This window comes from Perissodus microlepis, chromosome 8 (assembly GCF_051167445.1).
Source record: "Perissodus microlepis isolate ML-2025 ecotype Zambia chromosome 8, ASM5116744v1, whole genome shotgun sequence".
Taxonomy (NCBI): domain Eukaryota; kingdom Metazoa; phylum Chordata; class Actinopteri; order Cichliformes; family Cichlidae; genus Perissodus; species Perissodus microlepis.
In genome coordinates, this window is record NC_140468.1 from 20320400 (window position 1) to 20346543 (window position 26144).

The 26144-nt window shown below is 41.6% G+C and overlaps 1 protein-coding gene and 1 long non-coding RNA gene across 3 annotated transcripts; one reads left to right on the plus strand and one right to left on the minus strand.

Moving 5' to 3' along the window:
• Positions 1-2999: 2999 nt before the first annotated feature.
• On the minus strand, positions 3000-23004 carry tex2l (testis expressed 2, like). Of its 2 annotated transcripts, none has more exons than XM_084938119.1 (12): positions 22850-23004; positions 14021-15426; positions 10838-11038; positions 10331-10658; positions 9336-9535; positions 9110-9259; positions 8911-9010; positions 8229-8364; positions 5799-5936; positions 5248-5457; positions 3601-3721; positions 3000-3516 (listed from the first exon to the last, which is right to left on the minus strand). In XM_084938119.1, exons 2-12 carry the CDS (start codon positions 15383-15385, stop codon positions 3358-3360), a joined length of 3108 nt encoding a protein of 1035 aa, XP_084794245.1. In that variant the 5' UTR covers positions 15386-15426; positions 22850-23004; the 3' UTR covers positions 3000-3357. The 2 variants fall into 2 exon arrangements, with proteins under 2 accessions (XP_084794245.1, XP_084794244.1); XM_084938118.1 differs by having other exon boundaries at positions 13994-15426; positions 22850-23003.
• Positions 23005-24781: 1777 nt separating this feature from the next.
• Positions 24782-26144, plus strand: LOC146381926 (uncharacterized). The gene is made up of 3 exons (XR_014801236.1): positions 24782-25525; positions 25648-25930; positions 26064-26144. It is a non-coding gene; the product is annotated as an uncharacterized LOC146381926 (long non-coding RNA).

Sequence of the window (26144 nt, forward strand, 5' to 3'; positions counted from 1 at the left end):
TCGGAGGACACTTGGCTTTCCTTCCCTCACACCGAACAGGGTTCCTGCAGCTTATTACAAACTCTGATCTTAAATTTAAGAAAAAATAAGATCTTTAAAATCTTGTATTTCTTTTTATCAAACTTGCTGTAGGTGTTAAAACTTCTGATTTTCTTTTTAAAATTTTTTGGGAAAATAATCTTTTATAGTTGTGGTTTGCTCAGAGTTTATCAGCGTTTCCTGATACAAGGCAGGATGGATCCATGCTTTTGTGTTTTTTAAGACAAATTCTGACGCTTAAATCTGAATGTTACAGAGATTGAGACCCATCAGATCAGGCAATATTTTCAATCTTCTGTTGTCCCCTTTTGTGGACAACAGAAGATAACAGTGGAAGGAGAACGAACTGGGAGATCTCAGGTCCAGTTTACCTCCCGGGTACGTCAAGCTCTTCTTCTACTAATTGTTCCAAACACGGAAAGCTTTTAGGAACATTTAAAGTTTGTTTGGTTTTTAAGTAAATTTTGTGGAAGCTTCAGTCTGAGATGATGGTTACAGAAACTGTGCAAGGATGACGTTTCGTACTTATTTGATATAGAGAAGTGAGTCACCAGAGAATGGACCCATGTTAGTTAGTCATGCTGGAGATGGTTTTTGTGTCACAAAAGACTTCAAAAAATATACAACTATTCAGACTCACAGACATAATAATGATCAGAAGAGCATAACAAGCATACGGACGCAACTCCCATTTTTTCTCCATTTCATGCATGAGAGCAGATTTTAACAGAAATGCATTGTCAAAGCTGTCGTCAAAGACTGCTACGGTAGCAACCGAGCCAGCTAACACACCTGGTCAGGAAACATGAAAGTATTAAGTGCTGGTTAGTACTTTCAAAATAAGAGTGTGGGGATCGTCTACTAGTAAATCAATCATGAGCGCTCGTGTTGCCTCAGATGGATAAATAGAAATAAGTCAGTAGGTAGATGCCTGACCTTACTTGTATTATCCACGTGATTATCAAAGCTCGGTAATGCACCGATGAATCCCCCTAAAAACAGAGGGCTCGATTACATACAGCTCAGGCACATGTTAATGACTAACATGTGCCTTATCTGTACACTAGTTTGCTATTAGAAATGCTACAGATTCGAGATCAAATCCCAGAAACATTAAAGGGTCTGGGCACTAGGGTAGCTTTGCATGATTCACAGTGTAAAATAATCCTGATGGCCGGAGTATCGTGGAAAAGCTTTCTGTAGTGCTTTTAAAAAACAGTCATTTTCATTGGGGGCAAATACTTCTGTCCTCATTAGTGTTTAAATATTAACTGGAGACTCTTTGAGTGAGGACATTTTTTTGGTGCCAGAAGCTTTCCAGTGTCTCTTTGGAGTTTTCATGTTCAGCTTTCATTGTGGTGTAAAGTGACAGAACCATCACAGACGACTTCCTTCCTTTTATTGTTCAGTCACATTAGAGTAAACACCCTCACATGACTATAAAAGAGAATTAAATGTTCCTGAATGGTTGGAGCTGTTCGTCCTAAACTTTAAAGTTTCTGTGTGACACAAAACCAGAGACTTATGTGTTCATCTGGGTTAGAATTGACTGACGCTGCCTCGTTTTAATTTCACATCGATTTGTTCAGTTCAGATTTAAGTAAAAATTAAAACTGATTAAACAAAATTAAATGGATAAAACTGATTTAAAAGTTCCCTCAAAATCAAATGTTTTTGAATCGTGCTTAACCAAATACCAGGCTGGAGAGCTGAAACTATACGTATAAAGATTTCAACAGTGAAGCAGATTGTCCAGTTTTTAAGGTTTGTATGACATATAAATGTCACTGTTCCTGTGTCTACTCCCTGCCTTTCCCATATCCCATGTTTCATGTCTAGTCACCCCTGTCTCTATGTTCCCCGTGTCTCCCCAGTCAGCCGTGCCTTCTTGACAAAAGGAGGGAGTTTATAGGACATCGTGCTAATAATGAATTATAGTAGTCCTGCCTACAAGTAATGAATGCATGAGACAGGATATTTCTACTTTTAGAGATATTGCGCAAATGGAAGAAAGCAGTCCTACATATTTTTTTAATATGTGCATTAAAGGACATATCAAAGATGACTCAAATGTTCCTCACAGTGTTACTGGAGGCCAAGGTAATGCCATCCAGAGTAAGAATCTGGTTAGATACCATATTTCTAATATTTTCAGGGCCAAGTACAATAACCTCAGTTCTATTTGAATTTAGAAGCAGAAAATGAGATGTTTTTCAGGTCTTTATGTCTTTAAGACATTCCTGCAATTTAATTAGTTTGTGTGTGTTATCTGGCTTCATGGCTAAAGATGTTTTGTTGGGTTGAGATCTGGTGACTTTAAAGGCCAGTGAAGTCAGTGTCATGTTCAAGAAAGCTGTTTGGGATGATCTGCGCTTTGTGACGTGGTGTGTTAATCTGCTGGAAGCAGTCGTCAGAGGACGACTACACTGCGGTCACAAAGCGATGGACATGAACAGCAAACGATATGTTTTGCCATTTAAACAATGCTCACTTGATACTAAAGAGCCCAAATTTTGCCAAATAATCTCCGCCACAGTATTACACCAGCAGCAGCAGCAGCCTGAACTGTTGATATAAGGCAGGATGGATCCATGCTATAATGCTGTTTACACAAAGTTCTCACTCTACCATCTAAATGTTGCAGCATGTAGGCTGCCTTAAAACTGTGTCCTTTGACTTTTAATTGCAGTTCCAAAAAAAGCAGCAGAATCAGGGGAAGCCCAGAGCGACGTTTCGCTGTACAGGAGAAGGACCGTCTGTTAAATCATATATCACTAGAAAAAATGTCAGCTTCCTTTAAGCAGCAAACAACTGAATTCAACAAAAAATGGTTGGTTATAAATTAACACATTTCTATTATTTATAACTAACCACCCCTAATGCTAGGGACTGTTGATGTTCCTATGGTTCATTACACACACACACACACACGTTTTGTGTATTGTAGTAAGATGAGATGCTTTCAGTATTTTCCAACTTTATTTAATAATGACCATGATCTTATTATCCAAAGGGACATTGTAAACATCAGATAATTAAATAAATAAATAAATATATCTTCTATGGATCATTCACATGTAAACAGTTGCAAGTTGCTCCATAGTGACAGTGTGACAGTTATTCTCCTTTAGATGATACAAGCAGATCTCTAAGTCATGGTCAGTTATCTTAACACGTACAGTGTGAAACACAATTTATAGAAACTCCTGGTTCAGACATAAACACTAAGGTTAGTGAGTCTGCCTAAGAGCTACTAGCTTCATGTTATGTATCCACTTCACAGGGTCGGCTTTCCATTATTTTATTATCATTGTGGCACTAGTCTGATTCTGCCCCGGCGATCTCGGGTGGGATCCTTTTTATGGATTCTGTGGAGGAGCTTTGGGATTGTTGGGACTCTGAGGCTTGAGTGCTGTCCACGCCGGACTGCATCAGCGGTAAGTAGATGTCATCCATGTTTGGCAGTACTAAAACTTTCTGAAGAAGAAAAGCAGGAGTGAGCTAGGAAAACGCATCAGAAACATTTCATGGCAGCACAGAATTCGAGTGATTTTTGACTACCTGGAACTCGTCCTGCAGTTTCCTTTCAATCCACTCAGTCACATGGCAGAAAGTCACCTCCCTTTCCCCCAGTTTAGGACGGACATGCAGATCCAGCTTTGGTGGTACACAGAAACTGTACCTGCGGATGACATTCAAATATTCAAATGCATCAAGATGATAACAAGTATGAGAATGTTTCAGGTCTATTTCGATCTCACGTTGTTGGAGCGCTTCAAAACAGCCTCAGTGCTCGAACAGATTTGTTAGGCGAATAAATAAATGTTCCTTTGGCAAGCAGTGAAAAGTGAGTCACTCCACAGAGAGTCAGAAACAGATCACACAGCTGATTTGTTTTTGAGAATTTGTTAAGTGCACTTATGGCATGCAGCATAACCACGTCTTTTAAATCTCACAGTGTTTTTTTCCTTGAATATATGTAAACTTATACTGTGTTATATCTTAAGAAAATCAATTAATCAGGACGTCCTGGAGTAAAATCAGATTTTTTGTTCATGTTCTTCCTATTTTTTTTCTCCGTATTTTATGTTTTTCTTAACTTTTCCATTAGTTCCAATCTAAAGCTTATCAATCTTAAGCTCAACTTGTTTGTCACCTCTTCATTCTGTCAATTTTTAAAGATGCAAAATATAGAAAATCTTACTCTAGAAGGTGTCACCATTTTTTTAAAGACAAACCCAAGTAGCGATTGGTGGCACTTCCATTAGCTTTATTTTTTTTATATCAAAAAAGGGTTAACACAGTCACTGATCATTTTATTACACCTTAAACTGCCTTGCTTCTTCATGACACACAGATTCAGCAAGGTGTTGGAAAAGTTTCTCTGATATTTGTATCCATTTTGACACGATAGCATCACATAGTTAATGCAGATTTGCCAAAGTTGCTTTGTGACGTGGAAGCAGTCGCCAGAAGACGACTACACTGTGGTCACAAAGCGATGGACATGAACAGCAACGATATGTTTTGTCATTTAAACAATGCTCACTTGATACTAAGGAGCCCAAAGTGTGCCAAATAATATCCGCCTCAGTATTACACCAGCAGCAGCACCTGAATTGTCGATATAAGGCAGGATGGATCCATGCTATAATGCTGTTTACACAAAGTTTTCACTCTACCATCTAAATGTTGCAGCAGAAATCAGGACACATCACACCTGGCTGTGTTTTCCAGTTTTCTGTTGTCCAATTTTGGTGAGCTGGTGTGAAGATCAAGGTATAATAAATGAAGTGACCAGTGAGTGTAATTACGCCTTTGATGCCGTTTCATGTTTGCTTGATTCATTGTTAATATTTGGATGCTTTAAACTGTTTTCAAACTATTAATTACAACACATGCATACGCAATTGTATGTTCTTCGCTATTTAAACACGTGCACTCATAATGGTCCAAAGCCTCCAAAGCCCTACCAGCACATACATGTTTATCTGAATTGCTCAATCCTCTTTAATCTTTAATGTGGTTATTGAATAAGCTATAGCGACTGATCTTCTTACTGGGCCTGAACACTTTGATCCAACATGGTTTTGAAGGGCTTCTGAATTAGTCTACATGTTTATATGCAGAAAGAAATAATCTGGATCAACACTGAAGGGCTGCTTGCGCCTCGTTCCAGCTCTAAGGCAGCGGCGTGTCTTTTCGTACCATATCCTGTCTGTAGGGGGCGGCGGGATGTTGACAACCAGAGTCCCTGACAATTCTTGAACCTCGACAGTGAGCAGCAAGGGCGTGTTGGACATCTCCTCAAACTTCTTCTTAATGAACTCGTTCTCTGTCGCCTTCTGGAAGTACTTGGATTTGGCGATTTTGTCCACAAATCTCAAAATCTTCCTTCCAGTCTTGCCACCCCCTGTCCTGTTAGAGAGGATTAGAGGAGACGAAACGACAGCGCTTGTGTGATCCTACGAGTCAGAATTTTGAGGAGACGAGAGCCTCGAAATGTAAATGAGAGCAGCAGCCATCTGGGGTGTGATGTCAGCACAGTTTAAAAAAAGAGCATTTGCAAGATAGCAGGGTGGAAGTAACACTTTCTTTCACACTTCTTACTGAAACGTTCCTTTTAGAAGCCGTTATTGCTAATCATTCCACAAAAGTAATATAATGTCATTGCTGCAACTTTTTTTTTAGCTCTTACTAAGCATGATGCAAAAGTAGGATTTTCCATGAATGCATGACATGAATCATTCAAAATTTACCCTTCTGTAGCTGGTGGGCATCCCTTCTCCCCCACCGGACCCTGAGGCTCAGAGAGAAGCGGCTCCTCCTCGTCAGATGAACCAGCGCTGGAGGACTCCTCATCACTGTCGGCCAACACACTGAGGATCGGCCTGCAGCTGGGAGGATAAACAGGCAGGCAAGTTAGGTACTGACACAGGCATAATACAAGTATTCAAAAAACATTTCTGAGGCAATTCAGTGCTTGAAACACTCACTTATATCACCATGGATACAATCTCAAGTGTTAAAACATTGGGACATTAGATTTAGAATTAAGTGATTGGGACAATGGGACAATAGAATTAAATGATTTGATCTCATAGACCTGAATTTAATCAAAGCATAACAGAGAACAAACTTTTTGAACTGAGAAAACGTCGCATTTTATTGGCTCATTTTGAATTTGATGGCAGTAAAACATCTCAAAAAATGAGAAAAAAGACCATGTTTACCACTATGTAGCATCACCGCTTTCTTTTTTTTAACAGCCCGTAAACATCTGGGAAATGAGGAGACCATTTGCCTAACGTTTTTATTCTACCATGAAGCCATGCAATATGCGGTTTAGCATTTGTCTTGCAGAAATATGAAATATGCAAGGATGCGGGCTTTTGAACAGAGCACGGATATCAAGCTGGATCCTCCCTCTCCTCTTTAGTCCCGACTATGTGGCATCCATGTTTCCCAAAAAACATGGGGTGACCGTGGTTCAGGGGGTTGGGAAGCTCAGGAACCGGAAGGTTCGATCCCCCAGCTCTCTCTCTCCTGGTCCTTGTGTCCTTGGGCAAGACACTTTACCCTACCGCCTGGTGTTGGCCAGAGGGGTTGATGGTGCGATATGGCAGCCTCGCTTCAGTAAGTCTGCCCCAGTGCAGCTGTGGCTACAACTGTGGTTTGCCTGCACCAGTGTGTGAGTAAATGAATGAAGTGCTTTGGTGCCTAGAAAAGCGCTACATAAATGCAATCCATTATTGTTATTAAAAATAATTTAAAATTTTGATTAATCTGACCACAGAACAGTTTTTCAGTTTGCCTCAATCCAATTAAAATGACTTTGGTCCAGACAATATAGCAATGTTTCTGGATCATGTTCATATATGACATATTTACTGCACGACAGAGCTTTAACCTGCATTTGTGGTTGATATGGTGAAATGTGTTCACAAACAGTGATTTCTGGGAGTGTTTCTGATCCCATGAAGTGAATCGTGACTGGTTTTAATGCAATGCTGCCTCAGGGACAAAGATCACAGCATCCAATACATGCAAACTGAATTCTTTCATGATATTATGTACTGTACAGGATGCGATAGTCAGTCCTTGTAATTTTGTGTTGAGGAACATTGTTTTGATAATTTGTACACACATTTTTTTCCAGACTGGCGAACCTCTGCCTATCTTTACTTTTGAGGATCTGTGCATCTTTAAGATGTTCGTTTTCTATCTAATCGTGTTACTGACCTGTTGCCAGTTACTCTAATTAGTTGCAAAATGTTCCTCCAGCTATTTCTTTTTAGTACCACTTCGTTTCGTTGCCCCCACCCCTGTTTGTGAGGTGTGTTCATGCCAACAAATGAAAAAAGAGCAAATATGTTTCTTAAAATATCCTGTTCTATTCTGATTAAAATGTCGCTTTCTGAGATTTGCGAATCATTCTGTTTCTATGTACACTTCACACAGCGTTCCAACTTTTCCAGAATTGGGGACGTACATGTGCAGGAGCCAATTTTGCATCTGCTATTAGTGAACATATCTGCAGCTTTGCTATCTTGACTTTTAGCTTCAGATGCAGCACAAAGATGGCTAATGTGAAGCTTTGCCTGGACTTTAATCCCTGTGGGTTTATGACAAGAAGGTCTAATCATTATAATGTGCGGCTCTGTAGATCAGAAAGCAGAAGGGATCAAGGGAGAGAGATGTGTAGGTGTGTGCGTGCGTGCAATAGAAAGGATTACAATGAAAAACCCATGTTTACTGTTATTTTTTACATTGCTCGTGCTACTTGGGCAAGGCAACATGATGAAATATGCATTACAGATGATAAAAACACTATTAGCTTTTTTAAAAATAATAATACATGACAGAATTTAAAAATAGGAGGCAGCTCAGTAGGTAAGTCAGGATGTATCTGTCTTTGTGAATTTCACCCCCGCGGTGATTAGTGCATTAAAGATGAGGATGCAACTAATACACTGCTCTGTGGGGGTTACTGGAATATGAAAACAAAGTCAGTAAGGTAGCTAATTAAGGAGATTATCCACAGACATCACTGGCTATTACATTTTAAACAGCATCTTGTTTAAGAAAGTGTGTGATATGTAAGAATATATCTATATATAGGTAACCCTATAAGATTACAGGGATGCGTCACGTGTCACAGTGCGAATGGACATGTGTGCAGCACTGACCGTGGGCTACCGGTTTCCGTCATACAGTGCACTGTCTCCTGACCGCCATCTTTACCCAGCTTGGACAGGTTGAACTTGGTCTGCAGGGTCATCTGCAGGTTACCAGTGTAAACCAGCTGAAGCTCCACCCACAGGCCTGCAGAGGGCACCCCAAACAGGTCAAAACTAGACCTCCAAAGTTAAGACAAATGCTGCTAGAGACAGCCTAATCTGGACACACGCTGCTTAGTAGGCAGATTAAACAGCTTTCATTGAGATTATCGAGGCTTGGAATTAAATTCATAGTAAATTACGAGAGACTATTAATTCTCTTTAGGAGGTGAGTGGGGGGGAAAAGTGGGGGAGGGCAGAAAACAGCAAAAGCTGTTGACACAAGGTTGCGTAACGGCGAAGGAGGCGGAGAAATCGAGAAAGGGGAAAGTCATGATGTCACACAGCTACATTCATGCTGATAAGCTTAAATTTCCCTCATCGTTAGGAGCAGCCAAATGGCCTGATTTCAAAACACACACACACACGCAAATATGCTCCAGAGTAATGGTTGCCCTGCCCCACAAGATTACGACAGGATAACCGTGTCTGATCTGATGCTGAGGTCATCGCTTGCTGTATTTGTGTAAATCTCTTTGCATTTTGTGTTGCCCTTATGTTTTGCGGTGTTTAATCTCCTCTCTGCACTCACCTCTGGGGTTAACCTCTGGTCTGGAGGTAGCGGTGATTTGCGGCATTGAGCTGCCCATATCTAGCTCAGTCAGAGTCAGTTCATTCATAAAGTAAGGCAGCTGTAGAGAATATTGCATGATTTAAAATCACAGGGGGGCAAAAATGTGGTGTAATTATGGTTAACCTTCTGACTCGGCAGCTTTCACTACTGCTCTCACTCTAATTTTGCTGAGTTTCTTCTGAATCTTGTGGGAGACGGCGTCGGCCCAGCGCTTCTCTCGCAGGAAATCCCAGAAGATCCGACCGATTAGAGCATTAGCCCAGGCAGTTTGGCTTTTCCCTGGGTACTCTGCTAGATCACAGGTACACTTAAAAAATAAAAACAAGAAAAACACAAGTTTAGAGCAAATTAAAGGCTGTATAGTTTGTAATGGTGAAGCTTACATCTGTGCTGCTGGCTCCAGGACTACAGAGTGGGGTCAGCTCCTCTGTAACCAGGAGACGGGCCATATAACTGGGGTAGTCGAGCACAGAAAGGCCCCTGGTGCTACTGGAGGGCGCTCCGGAGATAATGGGGAATGGAGGTGTGGATGGGGCGTCCTCGTCACTGCTGCCCACTCTGCTGGAGCCTCTGTTGCTCGGGACTGTATTCAAAAAACATAAACAACACAGACACGGATTTAAATTGCTAATTCTACCCAGTCAATGTGTGGCCGACCTGTCACTGGGACACAAACTTCAAAAAAAGAGCAGAGTAATATCACAAACTAAATACATGTACATATATATGTAACTATACATACGTGTGATACTCTCGGCCGTGTTGCTATAACAACCCCATGCACATTAAGTTCTGAAGAATCATCCTGTGGTGTGGCAGTATGGATTAACACTTTTCCGATATGTTCTTGTATTCTGTGAATTCTGAGTATATAGTAGGTGAGACCACTACGACAAAGCTAGGGGCACTGTTGCCCCTGTACGACAGTGTATTTATGCTAAGCTATGCTAGTCATCTCCTAGCTCCAGGTCTTCACTAGAACAGTACAGGAGAGACAGCGCTAATAGTATTCTCAGCTCCTCAGACACAGGAATAACCATGCATAATTATTTCAACTATTACTCTATTTGAATTTACTAAAATGACCGTTTAGATTAAAAACCAGCCTTTCCCAAGAGCGCAGCATGACAGATACTTTTAGTGCCGCGGATTTCGGATGAATAAAGCTGCCAGTGGAAGAGGGAAGTGTAACAGAAGCATGATGAAATAACAGATTTGATTTAAGAATATTTGTAGTAAAACCGTTTCAAGTTTCCCCAAAACAAGGCTGGTCTCTGTTTTTTATTGCATGTTCACTTGAAATGGATTGCCAGAGCACGTAATCCATATTCCACTCACATATTACAGATTCCTAACGCATTAACAATGTGTCTCATACCCTTTGTGCAGGAGACATGTTTGATCTGTCTGTTTCTCTCCTTTTCCCTTTCTGTGTCCATGGATGCAAACAGGAAATGATGGAACCACTCTTCTTTCTCTCTTCCCGTACGGCCGAAGAGGTAAAGAACGGTGGGAAGCTCATGGTCATATTTGGAGGATCTTGGTTTTGGACTGGCTGATTCGGCTCCGGACTCCGATCCTCGCCTCTCCTCCCGCCTTCCCCCCTCATCCTCCTGAGATTTTGCCCCCCTGGTTAGCTGGATGCAAATGGGATACTTTGGGTTCCACATCCTCTTCTGCGCCAACACAGATGGCAGCAGGAATACCTTTGGGAAAAGCAAGCAGAGTTCAATGGTGTTGAAGAAAAACTGTTAAACGGGGAACGTAAACAGTTTATTTTAATCTTGAGAGTTAATTTCAAAATCAAATATTTCATTTCAGCCAGTGGGGCCTCAGATACAGTAAAACCTTTCACTTAACACTATTACTTAGCGAGTTCTCATACTTTGCTATTTGCCAGCTGATAGCAGCGTGACTTGACAAAGGTGGGCTCGTGGAATCTCTCGTCATACGTGGCCCTGCGGCTGATGTTCGATCGTGGCGTTTCCAGACGGAGACACGATCCCTCCAGGGTGGCAAACACAGAGTGAGTCAGACCTAGATGGCTGGTTTCTGGGTCGTAATCAAATATCTCATTCATCCAGCCCTGAAAAGAAAGAAAGTAAGAGGTGATTTAAAATCAACACTAGGGGTTTTTATGCACATTCAAGTGAGAAGTAAACACTTCATCTCGAATTGTTCCAGCCGTGAAAATCCTGATCTTTGTAATCAGGCTGAGATGTGATGTGGAGAGCGAAAAGTAAAGGTGCATTTTAAATGCTTTATTTGTCAGTGAAGGTTTCAGAGTGAGAGCTGATGTCTCGGGACCAAACTAGGAAAATTATAATAAACTCTCTGGATTTTCAAAGATATGCTTTATCTTATTTCACCTTTACAAATACTCAATGTGCGATTGAAGTGCAGACTTCCAGATTGTGCACTCCACTTTAAAGGTCCAGTCAACTAACTGGTACATTACACACAGTAATTTAATAATTTAAAGCAGAGTCACCGTATGACCTCTGAGACTGCCTCACAAACCTCCCCAGCTTTCACGTTTTAATTGCTTTCAAACTGATACCCAACTGCTAATGGCCAAAAAAGGGAATTAGCTCAATAGCGAGACAGCAAACATTGTTTTCCACTCTTCTCCATCCCTAGTCTGCCGAGCTTCCTGACAAATTACAGCTTATTCCTGTCTGTATTTCCCACTAATTGCCTCTGGAGCTGACAGTGTCTGGGTGGTGTAGTCCTCCTGGTTGCCCCGTGTCAAGCTAAGCCAGGAGAAGAACAGCAATTATCACTGCGGCTCCAGCACTTTTCATTATTGAAGGTTTTAATTGTGTTCCAGGATCCTCGTGTACGGTAGTAGCACGCCACATTCAGAAGTTTTAATCTGAGAACAAAACAGTCAGACCTGCTGAAGTGACTCGCCAGCATGACATTGTTATTTTGGACCAAGTGAGCAGCAGTGAAGACTAATAACAACTACTTGGCATACTCTGGGTGCTGAAGTTTACTTGGAGGAACTTTTTAACAAGCTTTTTAAAGTGAATTCAGAAATTAGTAAATTTTCGTTCGTATAAGAGGTAAACATTTTGAAATAGCCATAATCCCACTGTGACCATACTGAGGTACATGTTTCCATCCATCTGCTTCATGTGAACACTTTAGACAAAACTGAAGTTTGTTTACAGAGTAGGAACATGCCAACATGAAAAAACTTTGTGCACTACAATATGAACCTGGTTTGAGCTCTCTGTGCACAGGAGGGTCAAAAATCAGAATTTGTTCTGAGGCTATTAATGCCCTATTTTGCAGTTACTCTTGATCCCATCTCCACATAATATTTATATAACAGTATTTGTCCAATTCATTCTTTTGAACACTTATCAAATTCAAGGTCACAGGCAGACAAAACCTGTCAAAGCTGGATAGAAATGACTTTACACCCAAGAGAGATTGCCACTCCATCACAGTGTTGACACACAGAGACCCACGTCCACACTAATACGTTTTCGTTTTAAAACGCATCTTTTTCACTCCGTTTTGGCCTGAGACGGCGTTTTTGGTCAAGGAAAACGGAGTATTTTGAAAACACTCTCCAAAGCGGATCCATTTGAAAACTCAGTTTTTGCGTCGCAGTGTGGACAGCGAACTCGGAGCCTTTTCGCAAATGACACATTTTAGTCATGTGATGCAGTCATGTGACCAATTAACCTAAGATAGCGGAGGGCATTAGACAGCAGTTGTTTCGTTTGCTCTCAATTTTGACAGCCCTATTAAAGATTAATATCAGTCTGTACATGCTCCACATAGCTTTTCTTCAAATTCTTTAATTCTCACTCGCTTTTGCAACTTTGTACTTTGGTTACTCGCAGCAACAACTCCGCCTCATTGTTAGTCCATTTAAAAAACTTTTCCTCGACATTTTGCCGCAACGTTTCAAAGAGCCAGAAAGTAAATAAACGGCAGACAGAAATGACGCAGGTCGAATCGTCTGGCATTTCACACATGCGCAGTACTGGAACTTTTTGGCCGTTTCAATGTGGACACACAACTCTGTGAAAATGAATGAAAACGATAGTGTGGACGCTGAGCCTTTTTAGACGTATACGCCGTTTTCAAATTTATCCAGGCTAGTGTAGATGTAGCCCCACAAACTCTCACATTCACACCCATGGCCAAGTTAAACCTCTGAGATCAAAGTTTTCAGCAGCAGTACCAAACCCTAACCTTAACTCTACCTATGTAATTAGAATAGTTTTTGGGTTGCTTTTAAAAAAATCTGTCTTGACAGTTAAGGAACAAACAAAGAAAATGATCATTCTGACACAAATTAAAAACTTCACTTTTAAAAAAACGTTTGGCTATCTCAAAAACAGAGTTAGGTTAAGTTGAGAGTTAGAACTAGATTTAACTTATAATTCAGAGAGTTAAAATCTCCAATCGATGTAACATGCATGTCTGAGCCTGAAAAATAACCCATACCAGGGAAGGCGGGACACACAGAAAGGCTGCAGATGACTAAGAGCTTCAATCCAAGAACTTTCTTGCTAATAAGTGCATAAAATGGAAAAGCCAATGTACAGTGTATATACATTTGCTTTTGCCAGTTTTCAAACATTTGGTGGAAAATTGTTCAGCTTAACAGCCTCTGAATCAAAATAGAGCCAGTTGAGCTCATAGTATAAAGACTATAAACAGGTGTAATGTGGGGTATATGTAAAGATCACTGATTGATGAACAAAAATGTAAAAAAAATCCTCAAAATTTTCACCCAGGACTACTTAGTTCTCCCTCTTGCCAGCCTTTTTCTAACACTTCAACTGGCTGTCGTGTCTAGTCTCATTTTTAACCCCGTTCCCTGTGAGTTGGAGAATGAGGAAAACAAAGAAATTCAATTCTGTATCTGTTGTGCATTATGGCACCTTCAAGTGCCATAACGCACTTGATTCCCAGGCATTTTTATGACAAACTAAAAATGTGTGAGTACTGGAGCTGAACAGAGGTGTCTGAAAATAAAAGTGACATTTTCATCGTTGATGACTCATCCATTTACCTTGAGTGTGTCAGGCTCAGTGCTTACATTGCCACCTGTCAGAATCCCTTCTCCCAACAGCGTCTGTGGCGGTCTATAGCTATGGACTGAGTTGCTAGACCTGGAGGAACCCATCCGAATGAGCCAAAGCCCTAGCAAGAAGCCCAGTGCTAATCCCAGAGCCAGGCCAGAGAAGTATGGACTGAGAGGTAGGATAAAGTAGCCGTATGAAAGCACTGCCACACAAAATAAACTCATTCGTGGCAGAGGGTGAGGGGGCTGTGGAACGGGAGAGGTTGTGGGTGCTGTTAGAGCCTGAGAACCAGGCGACCTCCTCGCCTGCTTATGAGTTTCGATGGCAAACACTTGCATCATATCACCATCTGTACATATTTCCAGCTCCTCATCCCTGTGTTGCTGCACGTGGTGATGCACCGGGCAGGGGCAGTGCTGAGTTCTCCCGAGATGTCTTACAGAAGGCCACTCAAAGACAGAAAAAACATCAGCATCTGTTTTCCTGGCGCTTCTCACAGGAGACTCGGACAGAACAGTGTCTGTGCTACTTTCCCGCCCCAAACCTCTGGAGCTGATCTGGTGAGTTCCCTGGTTCTTACACTGGTGTTTGGGGCTGCCTGAGCTTTCTTCCCTCCTGATCTTACTGAACATGCTGCTCAAAGGTTCGTGCACAACCTCAGTGAGCTTCCTCTTGGTGTCCTCCAGTTCCATTTTGAAGAAACCACCTTTCAGGCTGTCTCCGCTTGGGGAAAGCAAACTAGGAGATGGGGGAGCAGTCCGAGAGTCTCCATTGCTGCGGGTTTTCGGTTGTGTCAGCTGCTTCCACAGGTGGAGGTTAAGTCGGGAGTCTGATTTGGACTGCGACACCTCGGGTTCTGAGCGGGAAAGCTCTGTGGAGATTGACTTGACGAGACTGAGAAAAGGTTTGGGTTTGAGGGTGGAGCTCTCTTTCAGATCCAGCTCTGTGGACAGAGACTTGACCAGGCTCGCTAAGGGTCGGTGGGTGGGTGAGGGCGGGCCAGGCAAGAGGAAGCTTGGGCCCAGAGAACCAGAGCAGTTCCCCAGGGAACCTGGCGTCGAGGGAGACAGAGGGACATGGAACTCTTCGGACTTCACCCCTCTGTCATCCTCGACGGAAAAATGTTTCTCCTTAGAGAGCGATATAGCAGGGTAGTCCTCATCATGCTCAAGGGAGAAGATGAACTCACTCTCATCCAGGCTGTCCCACTCTCCTTCAGTCCCTGTTAGCTGGATCACAATCCCTCGGGGGAGATGCCTCTTTGTCCCGAGGGAGGTGGCACCCACTGAGGAGAGACCGTGGGGTTCCTCGGGAGATCTGCCACCTGCTCCACCTCTGTCCTCGCTTCCTCTCTCTCCATTTTTACCACCTTCTGCCATTTCTTGACTTTACATTTCCAGGCCGAGGCACTTATGTGTCACTGAAAAAGAATAAAAAAAGACACGGTCAGCTACATCACTAAGCCTCAAGGGCAGAACAAATGAAAGCAGTCAGGGTCTGAGCTGTAGAGAATGAGGAAGGGCATCTTTTCTGTGCTAGTGCGTAATTTCCAAAGAAACTGCTTACTGATGCCAACTGCGCATTAATGTGTGAATGCCGCTTAGTTGAGCTCTGAAGAGCTGTGGAAACCTACATTAATCTGAAGACCAGTGAGCCTGAATCACAGCCAAGTAAGCATGTCTCCCATAGCTGTCGCTCCACATACTGAAGGTTTTTTAGAAGCATGCAAAAATAGACAAGACAGACTTTCTTCCCCAAATGTTGCACAAACTAGGGCAACTCAGGCTTGGATCTATATGCTTTTTGGCCCTGATATGAATGCCTTTATGGAAACAGAAAAATCTGTGCATGATAGTAAAAAAGGGGTAATTTAAATATGGTAAGATCCCTTTAAAGCAGAAACAAACATAAAAAAGCTCCACTCATTCTGTGAAGCAGTATTCAGAATGTAATCTCTCTCCAGCGTCACCCTCCAAAGAGCCTACTATCAGCCACTGAAACTGAGCCACAACGCTCCCTGTGATGTCTTCTCAAGCTGCTTTGAAAGTTACTTATGCAACCCTGAGATGAATAGTGAGGGGGGATGTTTTCTGTCTTTCACCCCCCACCTCCATCCCCGCATATGGCCTTTGTGTGTCACAACAGCATTGCGCTTTTTCACATAACATGGCCACCACCTACAAACTTGTAAAATGATACAAGTAAAAACCAACATTGGAGAGACGCATTAGATCAGCTCTGATTTAGTGAATGAAAAAAGTAGTTCTGTGTCCCCAAACACAAGTTGGAAACCAGCATAAAGGCCCAGTGGGAGCCCTTTTATTTGCAGTCTCTTGAGGTCAAGTGCCCTGCTCTTTATGCAAGTTGAACCCTACCTCTTACTGTTCAGATTTACGTAACTGTATTAGGGCACTGTGTGGCACAGTTTCACCCACTTCCCCAGCAGCTGGTGGATTCTGACTAATCTGCTCTCGGCCAAAATGGACGGAGGGGAGATAAACTAACACACACAGATGTGTTGAGGCGGCTTTACTCCTTCCTCACAACCTTTAACGGGATGGAAAGAGGGACCAGAGGCTGCAAGGTGCTAAATGCACATTAAACAACTGTTAAGCTAATAATGTTTTGTCCAAGCTGACTGTTGGTGTCTTATCATCATGTGAGTTAGGAAACTGCTGTGGGGTCCGTGGACTCCAGACGCTGCTGTAGTTCTAATCCAGATGTTTTTATAACAATCACGGCAGCTATAAGTCGGCTTTATGCATAAACTCATCATAAAAGGGTATAAACTATTGGGGCATATAAGATTATTGTATTGGTCAAATAGCATAACACAAAATCCACAGTGGAGAGGGCTTTAAGCTAAAACATGTGCAGGTCTTCTACATGTCTCAAATAAGACAGAGAGAAAATAAAACTGTACAGAAATTGCTGTGAAACACCTTAATTACACAAGATTCACGTGGAAGTGTTGCTTCAGTGATTGGCTATAGCTGTTCCTGTCACTTGGGGGGACATGTCTGCTGGTGGAAACCTCATAAGAACTAGAACCAATCATTACAAGCCAAGATAACCAAGCTTTGCTTGGAAGGTAGCATTAGCTGAGCATTAGCCCAATAGCGAGCTGGCTATTGCTAACTTGGTGCATATACAACAGGCTGCTTATTCACATAGTGATCAACGTTTCCTACATTTTGATGTACATCTTACACAATGTCCACGCCGTTCTCTAAGGATGTTTGCATAACGTGATTTCATTCGCTGACTGCCATGCTGGAGCATGACAATTAGCGAATGAAATGAATATGACTTGACTGGCTGATGTCAGTGCTGGTGCTTCAGAAGTTAAATTTCTCTCAGCTTTCAACACAAGCATTGACAGGTTAAAAATTGATATAGCTTTCAAGTCAGAAAAATGAAGCCAGTGTCATAAAAAAAGGATTCTAAATGAAGGACCCCAGACGGCGATAGCTGTGGTTAGGGCTGTTCGATATAACGATATATATCGGATGACGATATAAAAACGTCTATCATTTCATTTTACGCTATCGTTTGTTTCGTGGTGTCGCAAAATAAACTGCAATATTTTTTTCATCGTTTTGATGGTCACTGTAGTGGCTATATTAATTTCTTAAAGTTCTCTCTTTCTCTTATATTTAATATAACCACACTACGGACGGACAAGCGCCTGTTTTTATGGGTTGTCCTTAGCAACAACGACGGTAAAACCATTGCATGTCCGCTTGTTTATTTTCCACATAAACCTTCACAATAAAGCTCAAGATCCTGTTGAGACTTTTCAAAAATAAACGGAATCACGTGAAAAAGTATGCAGAGTATTGACGGATGAGAAGCAAAAAAAGAGTCGTCAGGTGCTAAAAAATAAACCTTAAACTCAAACGTTAGAACAGGCTTTTCCCCGCAGCACGCCGTGTAATAAATACTCACAAAGAAAACGGCGGCCGTTACAACTTATGTCTAAAAATGTATAGTTTCATGCATCGGTTAAAACACTCAACTCCAGGTACACGACGCCCAGCTGGAAACACTTCAGCTACCCGAGATTCACAGAATTTACAGAAAATATTAAATTTTTTGTGATTTATATCGTTATTGGGACGATAGATGTTTTATATCGGGATATGAGATTTTGGTCATATCGCACAGCCCATGTTAAATTTAATCATCACATCGGCCTCTTCTGACGACGTGTTTGCTGCTACCTGCTGCTGAAAGGCCGTGGGGAGAGGGGACACTTGGGCAGCGCATTTACCACGACATATAATGTGTTTTCTGGATACACTGTGCTTTTTCAGCGTTCAAAGATTGATGGCTCTGTGTCAGAGCACTGCCTATGAATTTCAGACAGATCAGGCATTAACTTAACAAAAAAGTTATCAATCGTTCTTTTCAATAGAATCAATAGTTTCTTTTCACTATGGGTGGGTATCATCACTGACTTCTATAATCCATTCGATTCAATTCAATTTTGCCTCAGACAATCAGAAATATTATAATTCTGATCATTTATCAGTACTGATACATGTGAGACCTCATCAGAATTGCAAGCATCACAGCAGATGCCTTTGTGTCAAAATAACTGAGGATAAAACACAGAACATGAAGGAGATTTTTCTGGCCTGGCTTTTTGTAGCAGATAACCTTAAAAATATTCTGCAGTTTTGCATAATTTTAAAAAGTTTAAATTTCTTCAGTACTGAACAGCAGAAATTAGGCTTTCTTGTCCGAGGTCAGAAAACAGAAATTTGAGATGGGAAACTGTTCTTGAAATACACAGAGAGAGAGAGAGAGCTGTGCATGAAGTGTGATTTTTATCGTGGCGGAAGCAAAACAGCAGGAGTCAGAGGGAATTCATGACGATGTTTATCAAATGTGAAGCATAGTTTGGATCTTCTTTTGCTGCTGGTTCAGTGAATTTCGGTTGGAGAGACACAAAACCTGCAGCTCAGAATCTAGCGCAAAAAAGACGCAAAGACAGCGCAGACCCGACGCATCAGAATCAGTGAGCTGTCGGCTTTCAGCCCCAACGGCGTGTACGTGTACGTGCCGTCAGGTGAGAAAGCTGAGAAAGAGAAAGCTGATTTTGATGCGTCGGGTCCGTTCTGTGTTTACGTCTTTGTGTGGAATCCGTGTACCTGCTCTCATTTACTGTTTGGTGGTTGTTGAAATAGTTTTGTGAGCTTTAACCTGAGATTCTGGGGTTCCTGGCAAAATACATTTATATTTAAAAGTCGATTCAGGATTTAATGAATCAATATCGCTTTATTCAAGCTCACCTCTCTAAATCCACCTGCACTTTGAACTGGACCACGGCCAATCAGAGAGGTCCCGCCCCTGACTATCTCTGATTGGTTTAGACTACGATAGGGGCATAATGTGTGTCTACTGTTGACCACACAGAGACTTTCAGAATTGCAGAGACTTATTTTTTGTTACTCGAACAGTTGGTCGCACCGGTGCGACCTAAGATATTTTTTTTTAGTCGCACCATTGAAAAATTTGGTCACATTTGCGACCAAATTGGTTGCACTCTAGAGCCCCGTATAACAAAATTTAGAGCTTGTTCCCAAATGGTACATACAATTAAGATACATCAAGTAAAAACTAAAAAAAACAAGCTCTATAAAGAGTTGCTTTATAAAGCTTGCTATGAAACTACAATCAGTGCTTTTTATGACATTTGGATAAAAGATACATTTGGGCATTTGGATAAAAGCTTTTCTTCAGTCTAGAGGGAGGATCTGTAATGCCTTCCAGAGGGCAACCATGTAAGAAAATGAGAAGCATCGTTGATGATGTCTCTGACCTAATGTACATATGCTCAACTGAAAATAGCTGAGTGTTGGTGGCCATCTGTGCTGATTTATTAACTCTCTCAAAAGCCTTTTTGTTGGTATGCCTGCTGCGCTGATGCTAACAACTGTTTTGACAGATTAGCTTTCCTCAGTGTCTCAATTAGCGCCACTTCTGCGCCTTCTTTACCAGACTGGTTGTGTTTATAATTCATGTGAGGTTCTGGAACATGTGTGCTAAAAAATTAAAAGTTGAATAGTCTCCAAACTGTTTCTCCACCTATGTTTAATGGAACAGGTTCCTAGAATAGAACAGAATAGAATAGAATTCAACTTTATTGTCATTGCACATGTCATAAGTACAAGGCAACGAAATGCAGTTTACATCCATCCAGAAAGTGCTTTAGTAATAATATAGGTATATTACAAGATATGGATCTATTATAGGTATGTTACAATGTACATGGTGTGAAGGTATGTTATGAATATGCTATAACTATAAGTATGTATAGGCTGTAGTAAGTGTACAAGCTATGTACAGGCTATGAACAGGATATAAATATGGTTAAAAATATGAAACTATACAGATTGTAGATATACAATTTTAAGTATTAATAAACAGTTATAAACAGTTGTAAACAGACCAGAACAGAACTATAATTATTGTATTGTACAGAATGATGGTCTATACCAGGGGTAGGCAACCTTTCTGATGATGAGTGCCATCTAAAATGTCCTCAGAAGTCAGTGTGCCATATGATTGTATTAGCAATAAATTTAATAACGCTCTATATTAACAGTAAATACTATATAGAACCACTTTACAGAATTATATTTGTTCGCAGATGTTGGCAGTTATCAGTGAATAATTATCAGCTATTTTGAAACAAAAAAAACAAAAAAAGACACTTTTTATCCATAACAAAAACTCCATAACAGCAAATTAACTGTACAACAGAAAATGCAAATGCTATCTGTGGTCTCCTCACAACAATGATAAGTAAAATAAACTGAGCCAATATGGCATGTTTGTTAATACACTCTGATCTCTGGTCTCCTGCTCAGAGACACAGGTCTCCGAGCGTCCAGCATTCAGACGGCTACCTGAGGACACTCATGTGAGAGAAAATCTGCTCACACAGATATGTAGAGCCAAATACTGTCAATAAGGCCTCTGCAATGTTCTGAAGACAGTTAAACTTGTCAGGTAGTGATGTCCAGCAGGTGAAAATACAAGCTCCATGAACACGCACAGCTATGGATTCCAACTGCTTCGATGTTGCATTAACTGGCATTAACTCAGCCAGTTAATGCGAGACAAGTCGCATTAAAGCTTTCTGGTTTGATCAGAAAATAAAACATTGGTCCATACACCTAAAAGTCCCAAAAACACATTGTGAATTCTGTCTCGAATCTACGGATGTATCCGTGTATTTCTTCCTTCCCTTATAACTTCCCTTCAACTCATTCATGTCACCTAAAAGGTAAACCTGTTTCTCCATCACCTGTTCAGCTCTGATGATTCAGTAAGGACATCTCCTGGTTTCATCTTCATGTTTCCCTCTCACCTGATAACCAAACCGACATCATGACCAGCAGCTTTTACAGCTGTGGCTCCAGCAAACATCAGCTGATACTGCAAATTAATATTAAATAAATTCTAACAACAGCTGATCAAGCTTAAACGTGCTGCTGTTGTTTAGCGCGACATCCACTGGTTTCCTCTTTCTGGTGCAAAGTGGGCGATAAACAAACAAGAGAGAAAAGCCGATCAGCTGATCATTGATCAGTTTCATGATTGAAGTAGCAAGAGGAGAGGGAGGTAAGAAGTTATGACCTGTAGTCTATCTGGGTCAGATATAAACCAAGTTTAGGTGTAGTTTATTTTCGTTGTGCTGACTTTTTACAGTCCTAAAGCCTTTCATTTGTATTTGTGATTCCAGAAACTAATTTCAGTTTCTTAACCGGCAACATGAAAAGCTCAACCACAAGCTCACTTGTAAAACAATTAGGCCATAACAGATCTTAACATGCAATCCAAGCATTCAAATGACAGGGTGTCTTTCACTCACTTTCTCTGTATGTGAGTGTAGAGGTTTGTGTGTTTGTGTGCCGCGCCAATCAGACACAAACAGTAACAATCTCAGATTAACATTAATGCAGGGTTTTACTGTGAAATCTGACAAATCACAGAGCCGGATTATGGGCTAAACCAACATTTGCTGGAGTGTGTTTCCAAGCTAGCTCATCTCAGCTGACCCAATGTTGATTGTAGTTATTAGTACCAGTGCAATACTTTAGAGTCCCTTAGCTATGAGTCATCTTCCTGGGCTTAAAGTGAAAGCCAGATGATTGACAAATAAAAAATTGCAGGAATCATATCCAGACTGAGGACTTATGGGAGATTCTGCTCATACATGAACCTGAGATGGAGGCCGGTGGAGACCACAAACAATATAAAGATACCCTGAGATTTTTTCTTTTCACATGAAAAGTCGAAGAATGTCAGTCCCTGTTAGATTAAATATTACAAGTAACAAATGACTTCTTGAGGCAGTTTAAAAGCAACTTCAGCCTCACTAATAATAAAGTTATGAGTTTGAAAATGACACTCAGGGCTCCTCCCACGACGTTCAAACAATAAATGTAATAAATGATACATCAATCATTCAATCAATAATAAGAACAGCGGTCAGTTGAATCCTTTTTGCACCAACATATGTGATAGGTATGAAAGAAAATATAAAATATTATTGGCTGACTTTACAGCCAAATCCAAATAAAGCACAGAGTGCAGCTTTGGAACAGCGCATACAGACCGTATAGCAGTAAAATCTTCACTTTTGCATCCCTCCCTGCAAGCACAAGACGAGCGTGAAAGGAAATCACGGCGGGAGAGGTGGAAGTTAAAGAGATGGCGAGTGAGCACAATTAGCTAAAAGAGCAGGCACATCTCCTCCGCTTATGATGTTTGGAAAATAAAATAAAATAAAAGGAAGATAAAAATGTGGTTAGGGGGCGTTTACTTACCCCGTGAAATGTGTGTGGAAAATAGTTAAACCGGTTCGTTAGTTTTGTCTTCCTCCGGGTTCCTCTCCATTTGTGCGCGAGAGGACAGCGAAATGCAAAAGTGTCGCTCTTCTGTTCGTCTGCCTGCCCCCCCCCCCCCAATTCTCTTTCCCCCCTCTTACGCAGCCTCGCACGCGCGCACACCTTCCCTCCGCCCGTTTCCAGATGTGTCACGCGCTGCTGAGAATCACAGCTCAACAGCCTGATTATGAAAAGCGTGGCCGCGCGGCATGGTAATCCAGATTAACCACAGAGTTCTGCGGTCCTAACAGACACTCGCACAAACTCACACACGCACACACGCACGCTGGCACAGTGTGTGTCTAATAATCGTCTAATTGTATCCTACACACAACAGGGTGACAGCTGAAGTACACCCTGAGGGTTGAATACCGTTACACAGCCTACTGCATTAAACTCCGTTACTCGTCTTATCGATCAAAAGTACCATAATCAGCAGAACACTCTGATACTGGAATGTGCGGTTTTTAAAAAGAGTATGTTTAGCTTGAGTGAAATGCCAGAGAAGACTTTTATGTGATGCTAAAAAGGAAAGAATAAATACGGCTCCCTTCTTCTGTGCAGTTTGGCCTACATAAAACACAATGTGAGCCCTAGAAATGACAACGTGAGGAATGGGGCAGACTGGCCTGCAGGCTGCAGCTGGGGTAAGAGACAGTAACCCCCATCCATCACTGCCTGGAGGAGGAGACTCAGTGAAGAGCTACAGTCTGTGTACAGTTTGGTCATTTTCATGGTTCTGTTTTACTTTAACTCTGCTCTGTTGTTATTATGGCGTTACATGTTTTTTTTTTAACTTGTTGGTGTTAACATATGAGCAGTGAGTGGAGTCATGGAACCAGAGGGTCCTTAAATAGTCCTGAAAGGGTTTGTTTTTGCTCCTGTGAGAACTTAAAAGATTCCTTGAATTAAATACATGTCCTTAGTCACTGTCATTTTTCTGGTGTGCTTGTCATTGCTGCAGCACATTCAGTTTGCACAGGTTGTCCAGCTCCTCCAGGATGGCACATCTATGCATTTCATTGCAAGAACGTTTGCTGTATCTCTCAGCACAGTCTCGAGAGCGTGGAGGAGATTCCAGGAGATGGGTGATTACACGAAGGGTGAGGTGAAGGCTGTTAGAAGGGCTTCAACCCAGCTGCAGGACTGGGATTGGCTTCTTTGTGCGAGGAAGAAGAGGAGGAGCACTGCCAGAGCCTCACAGAGTAACCTCCAGTGGTCTACTTGTGCATGTTTCTGACCAAACTGGCACGAGGTCCTGATATCCTTTATTAGGATCTGTGATCACACCACAGTGCTGTGCAGCTCCATTGGCATTTGCATGTGAACAAAAGAAGTAACTGCTTTCAAGTAAAATCCTCAGACTTTCTGTCAGACCATAAATTGGTGTTTGTTTTTTTTATTGTACTGTGAAGCTTAAGCATTAGTTCTCTTTAGCAGTGTCATTTTCTAAAGACTCTCTAATGGCCACTTGAGCTTTCAAACACAGAGTGAAAGCAGCATGCTAGATCAGCGTCTCCAGCAGGAGGCACAGGACTGAAAGCAGGTCACCAACTTGGCAGCTGGCACAGCATATAATTACTGTACTGTAGATGTTAGACCCCCCAAAGTAGAACACTGTGAAGTGTACTGGGTCAAAAATAAAAAGCTTCATAATAAGTGCATTTACGAGATTTTGTGACATTTTCAAACACAGACCAGGTGGAAGCTTGCCTGAAAGTAAATCTAATCATGCAGTATGGTAAAGCATAGCTTTAAGGTATTAAACATACTTTAAGGTTTTCCCCTATTTATTTAAAATTTTCTTTAATTTTTCTGTTTAATGCTATTTTCTGGAAGAACACTCTTTTAAGCTTTCTGGTGCAGAGCTTCTTTTCATCACATTATCATATTACAGTTTTTCTCAAATGTTAAAACACAAAAGCCAATCCTGTAACCCAAATGACCAGTAGTCTAAACACATTTACTAAATGTAGCCACCATATTCCAGTACCATAAACACATGTCACATGAAGACACAATTCACAAAACACAACCCTCTGTACTCATAAATCTAAACACATTTGTCCTTGCTAAAACACATGTTGCAAAACAACTCTGCTCATATTCTCAAATGAAAGCCCATGTGATGCAAAATGCTTGCCACAGTCACCAATCTTTGAACACAGGGAACACACCTGGCGTCAGTCACTACACACAACGACTCAAAATTGAAGACACCCGTTGCTAATGATGTGACCCCACCTATAAAAGCATAGTTTGGTGAAGATGCCAAACAATCACAATGGATGAAGGCATTCGAGCGTGCGGAAGGAGAAGAGCTGCAGGCCAAAGAGGAAGAGGGGTTGAGATCAGAGGAGGAAGAGGTGAAGGCCTAAGAAGAAGAGGAGTTCGGAGTAGAGGAGGAAGAGAAGGAGGCCAACAAGAGAGAGGAGAAGGTCCAGGTGGGAGAAGAAGACAACCTCGCACCATCATAACAGATGATATGCGAGCAACAGTAATTGATCATGTCATTGGCCATGGCATGACAATGGCTGAAGCGGGACGAAGAGTACATCCAAACCTGAGTAGGTTCACCGTGGCCACCATTATCAAGGCATTTAGACAACACAACAGGTATAGTATGCTATTGCTTTCTTTGTCACACTACAGTTTTACAGGCCTGTGAAAGTGGTCTGTTACTTTACATGTAGTTTTACATATAAATCAGTCAATTGACAACACATGTTTCTTTTCAGAGCTGAAAGGATGCCACATAGAGGTGGGAGGGTTGCCATATTCACAGCGGCATAAGAAACCCTCATTGCAGATATGGTCCGTGAGAACAACTGCATTAGACTCCGAGAGATCAGAGACAAAGTCATTGCAGATAATGTAAACTTTGAGAACATTGATGCTGTCAGCGTGTCCACAATAGACCGAGTTCTCCGGCGCCAACAGATGAGGATGAAACAGGTCTACAGGGTTCCCTTTGAGCGCAACTCTGCGTGACACATAGAACAACGTTACGAGTATGTGCAAGTACGTATACATCCATGTCCACAGTACAGTTAGTGGACATACTGTGTTGCTTAGTGGCCTACATTACTTCTGGACAATACTGTGCTACCTGATTGACCGTTCTGAACACCTGTACGCTTTTCCATGTTCACAGAGGATAATGCAGTTGGACGCGATGGCCAGACCCCATGAGTACCTCTTCCTGGATGAGGCTGGCTTCAACCTCCAGAAACGA